The 17,960-nt window shown below is 48.4% G+C and overlaps 1 protein-coding gene across 2 annotated transcripts; it reads right to left on the reverse strand.

Moving 5' to 3' along the window:
- Positions 1-8,851: 8,851 nt before the first annotated feature.
- On the reverse strand, positions 8,852-15,323 carry LOC110583893 (cytochrome P450 1A1). 2 transcript variants are annotated; one of them, XM_021693922.2, is made up of 7 exons: positions 15,242-15,323; positions 11,563-12,427; positions 10,903-11,029; positions 10,725-10,814; positions 10,295-10,418; positions 10,063-10,149; positions 8,852-9,899 (listed from the first exon to the last, which is right to left on the reverse strand). In XM_021693922.2, the coding sequence occupies exons 2-7, from the start codon at positions 12,406-12,408 to the stop codon at positions 9,614-9,616; spliced, it is 1,560 nt and encodes a 519-aa protein (XP_021549597.1). In that variant the 5' UTR covers positions 12,409-12,427; positions 15,242-15,323; the 3' UTR covers positions 8,852-9,613. The 2 variants fall into 2 exon arrangements, with proteins under 2 accessions (XP_021549597.1, XP_021549598.1); XM_021693923.2 differs by having other exon boundaries at positions 11,563-12,424; positions 15,242-15,322.
- Between the last annotated feature and the right edge of the window lie 2,637 nt (positions 15,324-17,960).

The raw sequence follows: 17,960 nt of genomic DNA on the forward strand, positions 1-17,960 counted from the left end.
GGTCATGATCCCAGGGTCCTGGGATCGAGCCCCACGTCCGGCTCCCTGCTCAGTGGAGAGCCTGCTTCTCCCTCTCTCTCTGCTTACTTGTGCTTTCTCTCTCTGTCAAATAAATAAATAAAATCTTTAAAAAAAAAAAGATTTTATTTGTTTGTTTGTTTGTTTGTTTGTTTGTTTGTTTTAGAAAGAGAGAGAGAGGGAGAGAGAGAGAGAGAAAGCAAGGGGGAGGGACAGAGAGTCCTAAGCCTACTCTGCACTGAGCATGGAGTTGACGTGGGGCTCAATCGCACGACCCTGAGATCATGACCTGAGCCGAAATGAAGAGTCAGATGCTCAACCTAGGCACCACCCAGGTGCCCCCCACCAAGTTATTCTTATGATTGTTTCCAACTGAAATGCAAAAGTTGTTCATCAGCCTGTGTGCAGTTACTGTTTCAGTTGTTGTAGGTGAACACAAGAATGCCTGTTCTCAAGCTAAAATATATATAGTCCCTAAAACATACTTATATTAATATCTGAAACTGACCTGGGGCGCCTGGGTGGCTCAGTCATTAAGCTTCTGCCTTCCGCTCGGGTCATGGCCCCAGAGTCCTGGGATCAAGCCCTGCATCCTGCTCCCTGTTCGGCGGGGGCGGGTCTGCTTCTCCCTCTCCCTCTGCCACTCCCCCGGCTTGTATTCTCTCTCTCTCTCTGTGTCAAGTAAATAGATAAAATCTTAAAAATATATATATATCAAAACTGGCCTTTTTTTTTTTTTGATGTGTCAGATTTAATTTGTTTTTATCCAGGGTTTGGAAAACAAAAGAATTTTCCAATACTTCGAGTTATATAAAATCTAGAAATTAACAAATAAACCTATTATTCCTCCTTTCATGAGAAGAAGCAAATCTCTGTGGTTTCTCACTGACCATCTGGGAAACCTCAAAGTCAATTTAGGTACAAAAGACCCGGGGCACCTGGGTGGCTCAGTCGTTAAGCGTCTGCCTTCGGCTCAGGATCCAGCCCTGCATCGGGCTCCCTGCTCAGCCAGGAGCCTGCTTCTCCCTCTTCCGCTCCCCCTGCTTGTGTTCCCTCTCTAGCTGTCTCTCTGTGTCAAGTAAAAAATCTTTAAAAAAAAAAAAAAGGCGCCTGGGTGGCTCAGTTGGTTAAGCAACTGCCTTCGGCTCAGGTCATGATCCTGGAGTCCCGGGATCAAGTCCCGCGTCGGGCTCCCTGCTCGGCGGGGAGTCTGCTTCTCCCTCTGACCCTCCCCCCTCTCATGTATTCTCTCTCATTCTCGCTCTCTCAAATAAATAAATAAAATCTTTAAAAAAAAAAAGACTCTTGTTCTTTTATTTTTTTTAAAGATTTTATTTATTTGTCAGAGAGAGCCTTCTTCTCCCTCTGCCTGCCGCTCCCCATGCTTGTGTGCTCGCTCTCTCTCTCTGACAAATAAATAAAATCCTAAAAAATATAAATAAAAATTGTGGTAAAATACACATAACATAAAATTTACTATTTTAACCATTTTTAAGGGTTCAATTAAATGGCATTAAGTGCATTTGCAAGGTTGTATAACCATCCATCACTATCTCAAAGACTTAATACTTCATTATTTTGAATTTTGGAAAGGCAGTGTTAAAAAAGTTGTTAGAGGGGCGCCTGGGTGGCTCAGTCAGTTAAGCGTCTGCCTTCGGCTCAGGTCATGATCCCAGGGTCCTGGGATCAAGCCCCACATTGGGCTCCCTGCTCAGCGGGAAGCCTGCTTCTCCCTCTCCCACTTCCCCTGCTTGTGTTCCCTCTCTCGCTGTGTCTCTCTCTGTCAAATAAATAAAATCTTTAAAAAAAAAAAAAGTTGTTAGAACAGACTGGCCTCAAGAACAAGGAATATGTTATCTTGGCTACCTCATTAATCAGAATAATAATAACAATATTTAAAACAATAACATAATAAAAGCATGATAATCACTAAGAATCTTAATCCTTCCTGAAGTAAAGAATCCTTGTTGATTTATTTAAAACAATGTAGGAAAAAATAAAAAATAAGATAAAGATAAAAGAAACTTAGGGTATAGGAAAAGGCAGCTGGGAAACAGAAATTAGATTTTTTTTTTTTTAAGATTTTATTTATTTGACAGAGAGACACAGTGAGAGGGAACACAAGCAGGGGGAGTGGGAGAGGGAGAAGCAGGCTTCCCGCTGAGCAGGGAGCCTGACACGGGGCTCGATCCCAGGACCCCGGGACGATGACCTGAGCCAAAGGCAGACGCTCAACAATTGAGCCACCCAGGCGCCCTAGATTTTTTTTTTAAAGATTTTATTTATTTATTTGAGAGAGAGACAGAGAGAGAGAGGTATAGAGGGAGAGGTATAGAGGTATAGAGGGAGAAGCAGACTCTCCACTGGGCAGGGAGCCTACAAAAGACTCACTTCAGTTTTCAGGACACACAAAGACTCAAAGTGAAGGGATGGCAAAAGATATTCCATGCAAGTGGAAACCAAAAGACAGCATAGGTAGTTGTATTTTGACAAAACAAGGCTTCAAGCCAAAAATGCTAACAAGAGACAAAGAAGGTCATTATATAATGTTAAAGGGGTCAATTCATCAATAAGATATAATAATAGAAATATATATATCTAGGGTGCCTGGGTGGCTCAGTTGGTTAAGCGACTGCCTTCGGCTCAAGTCATGATCCCAGAGTCCTGGGATCGAGTCCCACATCTGGCTCCCTGCTCAGCAGGGAGTCTGCTTCTCCCTCTGACCCTACCCCCTCTTGGGCTCTCTCTCTCACTCTCTCTCTCTCTCTCTCAAACAGATAAATAAAATCTTAAAAAAAAAAAAGAAATATATATATCTATATTGCACCCAACATCAGAGCACCTAATATATATTAAGTAAATACTAACAGATCTGAAGGGAAAAGTAGACAGCAATGTAATAATAGTAGATGATTTCAATATTCCTCTTTCAACAATGGATAGACCATCCAGAGAGAAAATCAACAAGGAAACATTGGACTTGAACCATACTTTATACCAAATAGACCTACCACACATATATGGAAGATTCCATCCAGTAGTAGCAGAATACACATTTTATTCAAGTGCACAAGGAACATTCTCCAGGATGGATCATATGATAGGTCACAAAACAAATCATGGCAAATTTACGGATATTGAAATAATACCAAGTATCTTTTCCAGCCACATTGGTATAAAACTAGAAATAACTGAAAGGAGGAAAGAGGGAAAAATGAACAAATATATAGAAATTAAACAACACACTCCTGAACAACCCGTGGGTCGAAGAAGACATCCAAAGGGAAATCAAGAAATACCCCGAAGCAAATAAAAATGGAACACAGTACACCAAAACCTATGTGATGTTGCAAAAGCAGTTCAAAGACGGAAGTTCGCAGCAATAAATGCTTACATTAAGAAAAAAGAAAGATTTCAAATAAACTACTTAATTTTATACCCCCAAGGAACTAGAAAAAGAAGGAACTAAGGCCAAAGTTAGCAGAATTAAATAACAAAGATCAGACCAGAAATAAACAAAACAAAGACCAGAAAAATAATAGAAAAGATTAATGAAACTAGCTTTTATTTTTTAAATTTATTTATTTATTTATTTTTTGAAACTAGCTTTTTTTTTTTTAAGATTTTATTTATTTACATGAGAGAGCGAGAAAAAGTATTCCGTTGTATGGATATACCACATTTTATTTATCCATTCATCAGGTGATGAATATTTGAATTATTCTTTTTTGGTTATTATGAATAACACTGTTATGAACACCCATGTACAAATTTTTGTGTGGATATATGTTTCAGTTCTCTTGGGTATATACCTAACAATGAAATTACTGGGTTATATGGTGACTCTGGGTTTAACCTTTTAAGGAGCTATTTTCCCAAGTAGCAACATCATTTTACATTTCCACAGCAATACATAGTATTTCTTTTTTTGTTGTTTTTTTGTTTTTTTAAGTATAATTGACATACAATATTCTATTAGTTTCATGTTTATAACACAGAGATTCAACATTTGTATACATTACAAACCGGTCACCATGATAAGTCTAGTTATCTTCTGCTGCCATACAAAGTCAATACAATGTTATTGACTATATTCCCTTTGCTGTACCTTACATCCCCATGACTTATTTATTTTATAACTGGAAGTATGTACCTCTTGATCCCCTTCACCATTTCACACCCCTAATCCCCTTCCTGTCTCACAACCACAGCTCTGTTCTCTCTCTCTGAGTCTGAATTTTGGTTCGTTTGTTTGCTTTGATTTTTTAGATCCTGCTTGTAAGTGAAATCATGCAGTACTTCTCTTTCACTATCTGACTTATTTCACTTAGCATAATGCCCTCAAGGTCCATCCATGTCATCACAAGTGGCAAGATTTCATTTATTTTATGGATAAGTAGTATTCCATTGTGTATACACACACACATCTTTTTTTTTTTTTTAAGATTTTATTTATTTCTTTGACAGAGAGAGACACAGCGAGAGAGGGAACACAAGCAGGGGGAGTGGGAGAGGGAGAAGCAGGCTTCCCGTGGAGCAGGGAGCCCGATGTGGGGCTCGATCCCAGGACCCTGGGATCATGACCTGAGCCGAAGGCAGACGCTTAACGACTGAGCCACCTGGGTGCCACCCCCCCACACACATCTTTAACCATTCATCTATCAATGGACACTTAGGTTGCTTCCATATCTTTGGCTATTCTTTTTTAAGGTTTTATCTATTCATTTGAGAGAGAGTGTGTGTGTGAGCATGAGCAGTGGGGAGGGGCAGAGGGAGAGGGAGAAGCAGGCTTCCTGCTGAGCAGGGAGCCCAATGCAAGGCTTCATCCCAGGACCCTGAGTTCACGACAGAATCCAAAGGCAGACGCCTAACTGACTGAGCCACCCAGGTACCCCCATATCTTGGCAATTAAGTAATGCTGCAACAAACATGGGAATGTATATTTGAGATAGTGTTTTTGTTTTCTTCAAATAAATACCTGGAGTGGGATTACTAGATCCTATGGTAACTTCTATTTTCAATTTTTTGAGGAAACTTCATACTGTTTTCCATAGTAGTTGTACCAAGTTACATTCCCACCAACAGTGCATGAGGGTTTCTTTTTTTCCACATCCTTGCCAACACTTGTTATTTCTTGTCTTTTTGTAATAGCCATTCTGACAGGTGTGAGGTGATATATCGTGGTTTTGATTTGCATTTCTCTGATGATGAGTGAAGTTGAGCATCTTTTCATGTGCCTGTATTTTTACAGGCACTAAAGTATACATGCTTCCCTTAAAAGACACTCAGAAGCCCCCCCAAATGAGGCAAACATAGATTATTCAGGAGACCTTCCAGAAGGGATAAGTGATTCCCTCTTCGTGTGCCCTCTGCCAATTACAACAATAGGACTAGTACAAGTAGAAAAATTTCAAAGCTTGTCGCTGACCTATCATGTCATATATTACCACACTTCTGTTCTAAACAAACTAGTCTAAATTCATTAACTAGAGTTGTCAGAGATAATTGTATAGCCATGATTTCCTTGTAATCAATCAAGGGGAAATTTGGGTTATAGCAAACACTACTTGCAGCATCTGTGTAAATACTCTAAGGCAAAAAAGAAAATGACTCTCTAAAATAGGCCAACTTGAGGGCACCTGGGTGGCTCAGTTGGTTAAGCGACTGCCTTCGGCTCAGGTCATGATCCTGGAGTCCCAGGATCGAGTCCCGCATTGGGCTCCCTGCTCAGCGGGGGGTCTGCTTCTCCCTCTGACCCTCTTCCCTGTCATGTGCTCTCTCTCATTCTCTCTCTCTCAAATAAATAAATAAAATCTTTAAAAATAAAATAAAATAAAATAGGCCAACTTGATTTTGGGACACGTTTTGATTGCCTGGATTTAATAATCTAGGACCTTGGCTTCCAGACCTATCAAAAGACTAATAGTCATTTTGATTCTGATAATTGCCTATGTTACAATTGGCCTATATAGCCTATCTAGAATCCTAAAAACTACTAGGACACTATTGGGAGGACAGCCATTGTCACGTCAGATGGTCCAATAACTCATCCTACAACAGAAGAAAAGATGAATCCTGGGTCAATTAGAGATGACATTCAGTAGATGTTCTTCTTAATCAGCAAATCCCTGGCAATGATGAAAATCTGGATATAATAATGGATGAATGTCCTAAGACCTAACTCTGTCTGCACTTGACCCAAAAGGAGGACCGAGAAAGAACAGCCCCCGATAGCTGGAAATAGTGTACTGATCACAGCTAGACCTCACTATTATCACAGGTTGGTCTAATGCTCACAATCTCCTTTGTTCGCCTCTTCTCTGGCTCTTTTCTTTTTTTTTTTTTAAAGATTTTATCCATTCACTTGACAGAGAGAGACACAGCGAGAGAGGGAACACCAGCAGGGGGAGGGGGAGAGGGAGAAGCAGGCTCCCCGCAGAGCAGGGAGCCCGATGTGGGACCTGATCCCAGGACCCCGGGATCATGACCTGAGCCGAAGGCAGTCACCTAACCGACTGAGCCACCCAGGCGCCCCATCTCTGGCTCTTTTCTTACAGAACACCAACCTCATACAAGGTTATTCTGAGAACATGATAAAATGAAACAAATAAGGTCACTTTTTGTAGAGACAGAAGTAGAATGGCCGCAGGAAGGAGAAAATAGGGAGTTTTGTTTAATGGGTAGAGTTCTAGAGTTACAAGATGACAAGTGTTGTGGGGATGGATGATGGGGATGATTGCAAGCATTATGAATGTATTTAATATCACTGAGCTGTACATTTAAACATGGTTAAGGTGGTACATTTCATTTATATGTATTTTACCAAAATTTTTAAAAATGGAAAAAAAAAAAACAAGGCCACTTCATAATTTTGTCTAAGCATAGGTAGAAGTTAGGTCACAGTGCTACCCACAAAATACCCAATCATAGAATTGTCTCCACTTTCTAACAGCATCCAATCTAGAGCTAAACCCCCCTAAATAACTCACCCAAAGCCCAAATTGTGTAAGAAGTTCTAAGATTCCTCTTATTGAGACACCCCACAGTTTCCTACGGTGTGCGTTCTCCCTCACTGCAATGAATAATAAACCCAGCTTGCTTCACTACAGGTGTGTTCTTGGTGGTCTTTCGTTGAAGGGCATTGACCATATATATTTATTACATTTCTAAAAAGCAAAGAGCAGTTCAAGTTAATTGTGTTTTTTCTTATTTTTATAGATAAAGTATCTTTGAAACACACCCAAGTTAAGAAATGGAACTTTATCGGTCATCCTGGAAGCCCTCTACATGTCCTATTTCAATTATAACACACTCCCTCCCCACCAGAGTAACCACTGCCCATATCCTGATAGTAATCATTTTCTTATTCTTACTATAAGATTCGTCACCAAGTGTGTATTCCTAGACATTGCAGTTTATTATTGTTCATTTTTTTTAAGATATATTTATTTATTTTAGACAGAGAAAGAGAACACATGGGTGGAGGGGAGGGGCAGAAGGAGAGGGAGAGAGAATCTCAAGCAGACACCCCGCTGAGCACAGAGCATGAGGCAGGGCTCGATCTCACGACCCTGAGATCAAGACTTGAGCCGAAATCAAGAGTCAGAGGCTCAACAGACTGAGCCACCCAGGCACTCCCCGCTTCTCATTTTTGAGGAGGCATCTGCATAGCTGTCTCCAAGATCTGCAGCATCCCCTTGCACCCCGTCCTCCAGCTCTGGCTCTGGGCCTCGCCTTCCTGCATGCATCTGTCTGGTAGAGCTCTCATCACAAGGAAGTGGATGATGTGTTTATGAGTTGGTTCCTCCAACCAATTTGGGAGGCTTTTGAAGGCAGAGACCATGTTTTATTTGCTTTATAGCCCCCAGTGCCTGGTCTAGAGAATGCACTTCATCAGTGTGTGATCACTTAGGGGAAGGCAGTGAAGTGGTAGTCTTGTGCCCCAGCTGGATGGCGAGCTTCTGAGAGCCATGCCTTCACCTCTTCACTGCCTCCTCTTCCTCTTCTTCCTCCCATAGTTGAACCCAACATGAGACTGGGCTCAGACTGGGCAGGTAGAGGAGTGATGGATTCATTCAAGAGCCAAAAAACTGGGGCACCTGGGTGGCTCAGTCAGTTAAGCAGCTGCCCTCGGGTCAGGTCACAATCCCAGGGTCCTGGAATTGAGCCCCACGTCAGGCTCCCTGCTAAGTGGGGAACCTGCTTCTCCCTGTCACTCTACTCCACCCCCTGCTTGTGCAATAAATAAATAAATAAATAAATAAAATCTTTAAAAAAAAAGTCAAAAAATTTCCACAGTAGGACTTCTGGATAATATCTTTATTTAGCTTAGGTAAAGGTTTCTTACACATCTCTGGATATTTGGGTTAGAATTTTTCTATTGCACTCAATAAATTGTTCTTAAGCTCTTATATATGATAAATGCAGACATGCCAGTACAGTGCAGGTGGAAAAAAAGCTTCTTGTGTACAAACATTTTTTTTTTTAAGATTTTTTTTAATTTATTTTTTTGACAAAGAGAGACGGAACACAAGCAGGGGGAGTGGGAGAGCGAGAGAGAGAAGCAGGCTTCCCGCCGAGCAGGGAGCCCCATGCAGGGCTCGATCCCAGGACCCTGGGATCATGACCTGAACCGAAGGCAGACGCTTAACGACTGAGCCACCCAGGCGCCCCCAAACATTTTTTTTTTTAAAGATTTTATTTATTTATTTGAGAGAGAGAGAGAATGAGAGACAGAGAGCATGAGAGGGAGGAAGGTCAGAGGGAGAAGCAGACTCCCCGCCGAGCAGGGAGCCCGACGCGGGACTCGATCCCGGGACTCCAGGATCATGACCTGAGCCGAAGGCAGTCGCTTCACCAACTGAGCCACCCAGGCACCCTGCGTACAAACATTTTTAAAAGGCATTTTTATATAGGGCATAGAGACCTGGTCTCTGGTGCCTGAAATCTGGACATTCCCTCTGCTCTCTACTCCTCTTAGGCGCAAGTCCTCAGCCCCTCCTGGACAGGAACAGGGGCCTTCCAAGGCCAGGAGGCAGCCCTGTTCCTGCCTGCAGGGAGAGCAGAAAAAGGCATCACAGTGTTCCAGAACCATGTGGTCAGATCGCTGGGTATTGTCCTAAGCTGCCTCTTCCCTTCACTCGTGACAGCTCCTAAGTGTCAAAGAAATTGGACAGGCCCTGGTGTGGCCTGCTCTAAATGTTTCTCAAGCCAGTCAGCCCCCACAGAAAACCAGCCAGCCCCTGGGCTTAGGGGCTTCTAGAGCATTCCCTCGAGGTTTCCTGGGGCTTAGGACTTCCTAACCCAACCAAGCCTCCTGGCTCAAACACAACTCCAGAAGGCCCCATCTGCTCCTTTGTGGTCCCTGCTGTGTTCACTGTCCGTGGTCAGTATGCAGAGGAGCAAGTCCAGGGTGGGGGGCAAGCACGATCCTTCAGGCTTGCCTGCAGCCCAGACAGCAAAACCCAGCCAGACCAATATCTGTGGGTTTCAGGCTGAAGCTTAGAATACCTCCCTGACCCTGGGCCAGCCCACTGGCCTGGCTGCCCAGATAGGCCAGGTAGACAAGAGGCTAGGCTGCAGGGCTCTCAGTCCCCTAAGTGCGTACCCGCACTTGGACATGCTCACAGCGGGCATGCTTCATGGTCAGCCCGTAAATGGGGGTCATATCCACCTTCGTGCCCTGGGGCACACTGAATTCCACCTGCTGCAGCAGGATGGCCAGGAAGAGAAAGACCTCCAGGCGGGCAATGGTCTCACCGATGCACTTCCGCTTGCCCATTCCAAAGAGAATCACCTTCTCACTCAGTGCCTTGTTGATGGTGCCATCAAGAGTGAGAAATCGTTCTGGTCTGAACTCAGATGGGTCACCCCATAGCTTCCTGTAATCAGAGAGAAACAGCTGAAGTGGTAGCCTGGGGGCTCAGAAGCATCAAGTGGGTTGAACCGCAGCCCCAAAGAGTAGGGGATGGGCAAGTGGCCCAGGGACAGCAGGGTCTGGAGCTTGGGAGAGGGCAGAGTTGCCCTTGCCTCCTCTCAACTTACTGGTCATGGTTGATCTGCCACTGGTTCACAAAGACACAACGTCCCTTGGGGATGTAAAAGCCACTCAGACTTGTGTCTTTGGTGGTACTGGGGAAGAAAGAAGCCCAGTCAAGCTCAAGACCACAAGGACATCCCCGTGCCTCCCATACCTGTCCCTCCCTCCGGCCCTGATCAGGTACATGGACTGGAGGAAGGCCCAGTATCAGACAGCAGTTGATCCATGGAGCCTCACCTATGAGGGATGGTGAAGGGGACGAAGGAAGCGTGTCGGAAGGTCTCCAGGATGAATGCCTCCAGGTAGGGCAACTGGGGCCTGTCAGAGAGCCGGGGCTGCCGGGCCCTGCCAATCACTGTGTCTGCAGAGCATAAAGGACCATGTGGGGCGCCTGGGTGGCTCAGTGGGTTAAGCGTCTACCTTCCGCTCAGGTTATGATCTCAGGGTCTTGGGATGGAGACCAGCCCTGCACTGGGCCCCCTGCTCAGTGGGAATCTGCTCCTCCTTCTCCCACCCCTCCCCCAGCTTGTGCTCTCCTCTCGCTCACTCTCTCGCAATAAAATCTTTAAAATAAAATAAAATAAAAAAGGACCATGTGGATGAAGGGGCTGCCCAGAACTTGGCCAGGCCCTCTGCCTCGAGCACATTAAAGGAAGCCACCACCTACCCAACTCCTCCTGGATCTTTTTTTGTACATTGGGGCTTGTCACCAGGTATAGGAGGCTCCAGGAGATGGCAGTTGTGACGGTGTCAAATCCTGACCAGGGGAGAACAAAGGGAAAGATTAAGCAATTGGCAGGCCAGGGCAGTCGGGCACAGGAAAGGCACGATGGGGTAGCTCATACCAGCTCCAAAGAGGTCCAAGACAACATTAACAATCTTCTCGTCAGACAGCTGAATGTTGGCATTCTCATCCAGCCTCTTGTCCTGACAGTGTTCGATCAGGCTGTCTGTGATATCCCGAATGTGGCCCTGGGTAGGGAAGGCCCACAGGTGAACAAGACCCCAAACCCAGACCAACCTCTCCATCCTGGTTCCTCACCATCGCAAACCTTCATTCAAGAGGTGACCCCTCTACCTCAAGGCTGCCATCCCAGCTTCTCGTGCCTCTTTAAGGCTCTCTCCTGCCTCGGAATACTGGCAGCCCCAACTCAAGGGACACCTGAGAGAGAGGGGTCATCTAGACATGCTCTTTACCCTTCTTTCTCCCATGAGGCCAGGAGACCAACTTTTTAATTCTTCCTGTTTCCCACAACCACTGGCCTTGGGTCCTGCACAGACTGGGTATTCAGTAAATATTGCTGTCTGATGGAAGGATTGAAAAGCTAATCAGGGAAAAGTTCTATTTCCCTGCCAAGGATGGAGTCCACTCAACCACTCACCTCAAAATCTCAGGGTGAAGGCCCTGAGAGCCTGCCAAATCCCCTACTTCTCCAATTATCTCTGACCTTCTGGCCCCAACTCTACTGCTTCCCACCACCCACCTGCCTCTCCCCAGCCGGTACCTTCTCAAATGTTTTGTAGTGTTCCTTGACCAGCTTTTGCATGAAGCTGTAGAACCTCTTATTCAGGTCCTTGAAGAAATCCAGGGCAGGGTTGGGCAGGTATCGGAGGATGGGGAAGAAGTCCACAGGGTTCCCAGAGGCAACCGCCTCTCCAAACTCATTATTCAGGTTGATTAAGCTAAGCAGCTCTTGGTCGTCATGGTCATAGCGCTTGCCAAAGCACATGGCACAGACGACATTGGCCACTGACACCACTACATATCTGTAGGGGTCAAAGTGCCCAACCTCTGCCATCTGTTCCTGCAACCTGCTGAGGAGGGCCTCGGCCTCCTTGCTCACATGCTCTTCCAGGTAGCAGGAAGACAAGGAACCCGGGTCGGAGGCAATGGAGAAACTCTTCAGGGCGTTCTGGGCCAGGCGCCTGCGGGCAGCCCACACTGGTCCAGAGTCTGGGCTGAAGGACATGCTTTGGCCATTAGTAATCAGAGTGAAGCTGTAGAGGTCGGGCCGGCCCTTGAAATCCTCACCCTGCCTCACTAGGGCCTGCCGGACAGTGTCCAGGCCGCTGAGCACCAGCACGGGTGTGGAGCCAATGTGGATTTGCAGCACGTCCCCATAACGCTGGCTCAGCCTGGACAGCGCCAGATGTGGGTTCTTCCCCAAGGTCAGCACGTTCCCCAGCAGGGGCCAGCCCCAGGGCCCCGGGGGACTCTTCAGGCCTTTGGGAACCCGAGGCTGCCAGGCCCTGACCACCCAGAGCACCAGGCAGAAGACGGCAGAGGCCAGGAGAAGCTCTGTGGCCGAGATGGGGATGGACAATCTGGACGCAGAGAACATCATCAGCATAGAGTTCTCAAGATGGCTGCTGAGAGGTGGGGTGGGAAGAAAAGACCAAGATATCAGATGGGGGGATATGAGGAACCAATGTCCTAAAGTGTCAGCATGGTGGTCAAAGAAAGGAGAAATTTTCCTATCCAGAACAGCTAACTGGACATGAAGGGGAAGAGGAGACGGGAGAAGCTGTTTGTTGAGCTGCCACCGTGTACCAAGAATTTCATAGCCAGGGCACCCGGGTGGCTCAGATGGTTAAGCGACTGACTTCGGCTCAGGTCATGATCCTGGAGTCCCGGGATCGAGTCCCGCATCGGGCTCCCTGCTCGGCGGGGAGTCTGCTTCTCCCTCTGACCCTCCTCCCTCTCATGCTCTCTGTCTCTCATTCTCTCTCTTGTAAATAAATAAAAAATTTAAAAAAATAAAATAAAATAAAACAGAGTTTTCCTTGGTGCACCTAGGTGGCTCAGTTGGTTAAGCATCCGACTCTTGATCTCAGCTCAGGTCTTGATCTCAGCGTCATGAGTTCTAGCCCAGCGTGGAGCCCCCTTACAATAAAAATAAAATAAAATAATAAAATATAAAATAAAATAAAATAAAACAGGGTTTTCCACACATCAGTCTGTGATTCCCATATAGCACCTCTACTGTTATTTATTTTATGCTTTTCTTTTATTTATTTATTTATTTTTAAAGATTTTATTTATTTATTTGACAGAGAGAGATAGCGAGAGCAGGAACACAAGCAGGGGGAGTGGGAGAGGGAGAAGCAGGCTTCCCGCCGAGCAGGGAGCCCGATGTGGGGCTCGATCCCAGGACCTGAGCCGAAGGCAGACCTTAACGACTGAGCCACCCAGGCGCCCTTATTTTATGCTTTTCTAAAATCAACTTTAAATCTACCCACTTAGCATCATCCCAAACAAAAATATCTGCGTCCAAGTACAGGTTTGATTTTTTCCCCCGCTAATGTATATTAAACACATAACCGACATGTGTCACCCCCAATCCCCTTGAGTACTAACCACCACACTTGGGGAAACACTGCCATCAGAACTAGGGATCATGCGCTCCTTTTGCCTCATTTCACATTTGGGGAAATTGACCTCCAGAGGGGCCATTGACTTGCCTAAAGTCACCCAGCACTCAGTGACAGAGCCTGGACTCAGACCTCTCAGGGCAAGTTCCCTGGAAAGTTCACAGCTCCTGTCACAGGTACCTCCCTTTGAAGAGTGGTCAGATTCTCTCCCAGAACTCTCAGTTTTCTTCTGCTCCATCCCAGGGTCTAGGGAATCCTGCCACCCCAGACCCTGGGACAGGGCAGGGAAGGGACAGGGGACCTGAAGGCCACTGCCTAAGCCACACTACTCTGCCTCATGAGGCTCTCTGAGTTCAACTGACCCACGGTTTAAAAGCAGCTGGAGACAAGCTACATTGAGGCTCTGGGTCACAGAAATCCAGGCCAGGGTTTTCACTGGGCTCAGTTCTCAATGAATGAACTGTCTGGGACTCCCCCATTTCCCAGTCACCGGAGAACAGAGAATAAATGGAAGACTCTCACGAGATAAGGGCTGCAAGAAAATGCTAGACTGGAATTAGGGAAATTAGGAATCAATCTAAATTTAACAGAAGTGGAGACAATACTTTCTCTCAAGGCTTGTTCTAGAAAGGGTGTGCAAATTCATGGACTATTCTCCTCAAGACATTGGCCTCTGACTGGGGCACCTGCCAGGTGCCCTGGACTGGAGATGAGGAGCTCCAGTGTTCCAGGCTCAATGGCTTGGCTTTGGACTTGTCGTTTTGCCTTTCTGGGCTCCAGTTATATCATTTGGGGTGGGGGTCTGGGGCATATGATCTCTGATTCAGGGGGCCCAGCTAGATCTCAGAGATGAGAAAACCCAGATCTGACCTGGGGAACCTCCCCTTCTGAATCCTGGTTTCCCCACAGGAGAACCTGCCAAGATGGGGAGATTGTCTGGCTCCTACTGTAAGTATATAGCCATCGATCTAGGGAGGCCTCCTGGAGGAGCTGGGTCCCTCAAGCCCTGACTCCCTGAGTGAACTAAGGACAGGTCTTGGGGTGCCTTGGTTTCCCTTCTGCACACTGGGTGCCCCGAGGACCTCCAGCCTTAGCGAGACGGTAAGAGGCCAAGAAAGATGTGACTGGTGAGTCTTCAGGGACTGATAGTCCAGCTCTGTAGCTGGCAGTCTCTCACACAGATCGCCCCCTAGTACAGGACAGAGAAGGCAGTCAATGGGATAGGGAAGGGCCCGGGACAGTGCCCAGGACTCCCATTCAGATCAGCATCTCTTGTCCTGGCCAGCACATCTTGGCTCTGACAAGCCAGGCCTTGGGAGGGTCGAGACAGCCAGGGGTAGCTTTTAGATAAGGCAAGGTACAACCAATAAGAACTCAACCTGCCCCCTTCATCCATCCTGCCCACCCAGGGAGAAGCTGCCCTCCTCACACAGCTTGGACAAGGGGCTGCACATCATCCTAGCTTCCCACAGTGGTGTCCTTATTCCAGCCTCCCAGGTGACCCTGAGGGGGAAGCCCCAGGGCATTCAGAGAGTCAGTGGGAATGGAACCGGAGCCTGAATCCTGGAGTCCTTGAAGGGGGGCCATGTAAAATCTAGAATTCTGGCACTACCTGTGGGACCTTGGGTAATTCCTGCCCTTGCCCTGGCCTCAGTCTTCCCACTATGGAGCCAGAGTCCCTTGTCACTAAGGACACTCTTAGCCTCCTTTTTTGAGGTGCCAGACCAGTGGCCACCTAGGAAAACCTAGGAGGCATCAAAATTTTCTTTCTGTTGGGAGAGAAAGGGCAAGCTAGAAGTCCCCAGCACTCACCTGTGGCTGTAAGGAGGTGCTGAAGTGAGCTGGGAGGAGTGGTCTCTTAAGCCAGAGGCCCCAAAGAAGATCAGGGAAGGCTCCTAGGAACCTTGATGAGGGTGAAAGCACTTCCACCTTTATAAACAGCTTGTGCGCTTGGCCACGCCCCCTGGAGCTAGGAGAGAGGGAGGGGCGGGCTAAAGGGGGTGGGGATGGTTCTAGGAAAGAGGGAAAAGGGAGGGAAGGGGGTTGGGAAGTGGGGAAGAAGACAGGGTTGGGGGAACTCAGAGGGACAGGTCAGAACCCACTATAGGGACTCCTCATCCAAGTGCCAACACATAAATGGGTGAGGGCTGGAGACACCTGAGACCCCAGTTCCAAGGTCCCCATGGACAGCGCAGACCCCAACTGAGGTGGGGATTTGAGGGAGAAGTCTCAAGGCAGCCCGAAGACCCGGTATGGGAAGCCCTCCATCCCCGGGTGCGGGGAACCCCTCAGCCTAATTTTTGCATCCACTGGAACACGGGGCTTGCAAATGCCTCCCCCCTGCTACTAGTTGACAGTGGCCTGGCAGGCGGGGCGGGGCTGCCGTGTGATGACCTCTTTCCCCCGGGTTACCGAGTCCGGGCTCGCGTGAGAAGCACGGCGACCCCAGCCCCGAGGTCACGGGGGCCGGAAGGCCAGAGGCGCCGAAGGGCTGGCTTCGTTCCCCAAGAGCCCCCAGAGCCCGGGTGACTAGCCGATGTCTGAGCTCCCCGACAGACAGACGCGAATGGATGGAAACGCGCAGTCTCGCTGAGCGCTCACTGGCCCTCACTAGCTCTAGGGCCACTTTGGAATGCTGCAAACCCGGGGTACCTCCAGCTGGCACCCACAAGCCCTCGAGGTTCCCTCTTGACTCCCGGGGCTGCTAGCTCATTGGCGGGGCGGAGAAATCGGGCGGCGAGTGGGGCTGTGCTGCGGCGAGTGGGGCTGTGCGGCTAGCTCCCGGTGGCCGAGGAGAGGGGGACCCTCCGGCCGGGCAGGGGAGGGGGCACCCAGCGCAGAAGCCCCCCCGGGCTAGCGTGCAAGTGTCTGGTACACCCCTCCAGGGGGCAGAGGTCACGCGGCCCGTCCCCGCCCCACCTGGCCGGGGGCGCGGTGCCCGGGAGTTGCGTGAGAAGGGCTCGGAGGCGGGCGCAGCCACCCAGCTGCCCGACTCCCCACCTCGGGTCCCGGCACAGTCACGCGAAGGGGAGTCGGGGGCGGGGCTCTTAAAGAGCCGGACTCTAGGCGAGCCTGGAGGTGAGGGAGGAGGGAAGGAACCGGGAAGCCGGGCGGGTGAGTGATTGGATCGAGGGGGCGGGCGGTGCAAAGGGCCCAGGTTTGCGTGCGGAGCTAGGCTTTTGCCTGCAAGCAGGAGCCTGCGTGTGTGGTATTTGTGGTCCACGCCTGTGGCAGGACACGCAGCCCCAGCGCCACACGGCTCGCCTGGCTGCCTGCCTCCGACGCTGCCCCTGCCCCTGCCGAGCCCTCCCGCTGTAGAACGCGCGCCCTGGGGGGGGCGGGGGGGCGCATTTGCTTGTCCTGCTGATCCTGTCCCCAACTAACCACATCACCCGCCCTCCCCGCGGTGCTCCCAGACCCAGCGAATGACACTTCCACCCGCCGGCCCAACCAGAAACAGAGCCTCATCCCTCCCCTTCACCACTCCACTCAAACATTGGACAAATATTTACCAAACGCCTACTATGTGCCGGGCACTGTCCTGGATGCTGGCGATGGATATACAAGTGAACAAAACTGACACTGCTCCTGCTCACATGGACCTTACATTGGGGACGGGGCGAGGCGGGGCCAGATAATGCATAGAGAATGTCAGGGGGTGAAAAGTGCTTTAGAGAAAAATAAAGGAGAGAAGGGGTAGAAAACCCTGGGGAAAATTGCAGTTCAAAATAGGGTGGGTGGTCAGGGGCGCCTGGCTGGCTCCGTTGGTGGAGCAAGCGACTCTTGATCTCGAGGTCGTGAGTTCAAGACCCACTTTGGGTGTGGAACCTACTTTAAAAAAATAGGGTAGTCAGAGAAGGCCTCACTGAGAAAATGACACTGAGCAGAGGCAAGAATGTGGAATCAAGGCTCAAGGCGCACAAGTATCTAGAAGCAGAGGAAACAGCAAGGTCAAAGGCCCCTAAAGGTGGTCCTTGGGAGGGATGGAGGGAGGGGCCAGTACCAGGTGCACTGGAGATGGGCAGTGGTCTTGTGAGGGATTTCTGCTAGCCTCGAGTGACCCCCTGCCCAGGTACAGAGAGCACCCCCTTGAGAAACATCTCCTGTGTGTGAGATGGACACATTGTGGGGTGTGAGGCGAAGAAGATCACTCTGGCTCCTGTGCTGAGAACAGACCGTGTGGAGGATAGGTTACTCCCCCCTGACATCTGTCCAGCCCCACTGCCCTAACCTCCCCGTCCTCCCCATCCTCCTCCAGGACCCCATCATCACTCCCTAGAGTAAAAATAGCCTCCAAACCTGGTTCCCACTTGCCTGTCACTCCCTCTAATTCCTTCTCAAGCCTGTGGCATCCAGAGGGGTCTTTTCAAAAATGGGAAATCTCATTCTGTCACAACCATACCCCTTCAGTAGTTCCCATCTGAAGGAAAACCAGAATCTTTGAGAGAACCTACCAGGCTGGACCACCTCTACTTCCTCTTTTTTTTTTTTTTTAAGGTATCACACTTTTAATTTTTTTATTTATTAGAGA

The sequence above is a fragment of the Neomonachus schauinslandi genome, chromosome 9 (assembly GCF_002201575.2).
Source record: "Neomonachus schauinslandi chromosome 9, ASM220157v2, whole genome shotgun sequence".
In the NCBI taxonomy this organism is placed as follows: Eukaryota; Metazoa; Chordata; class Mammalia; order Carnivora; family Phocidae; genus Neomonachus; species Neomonachus schauinslandi.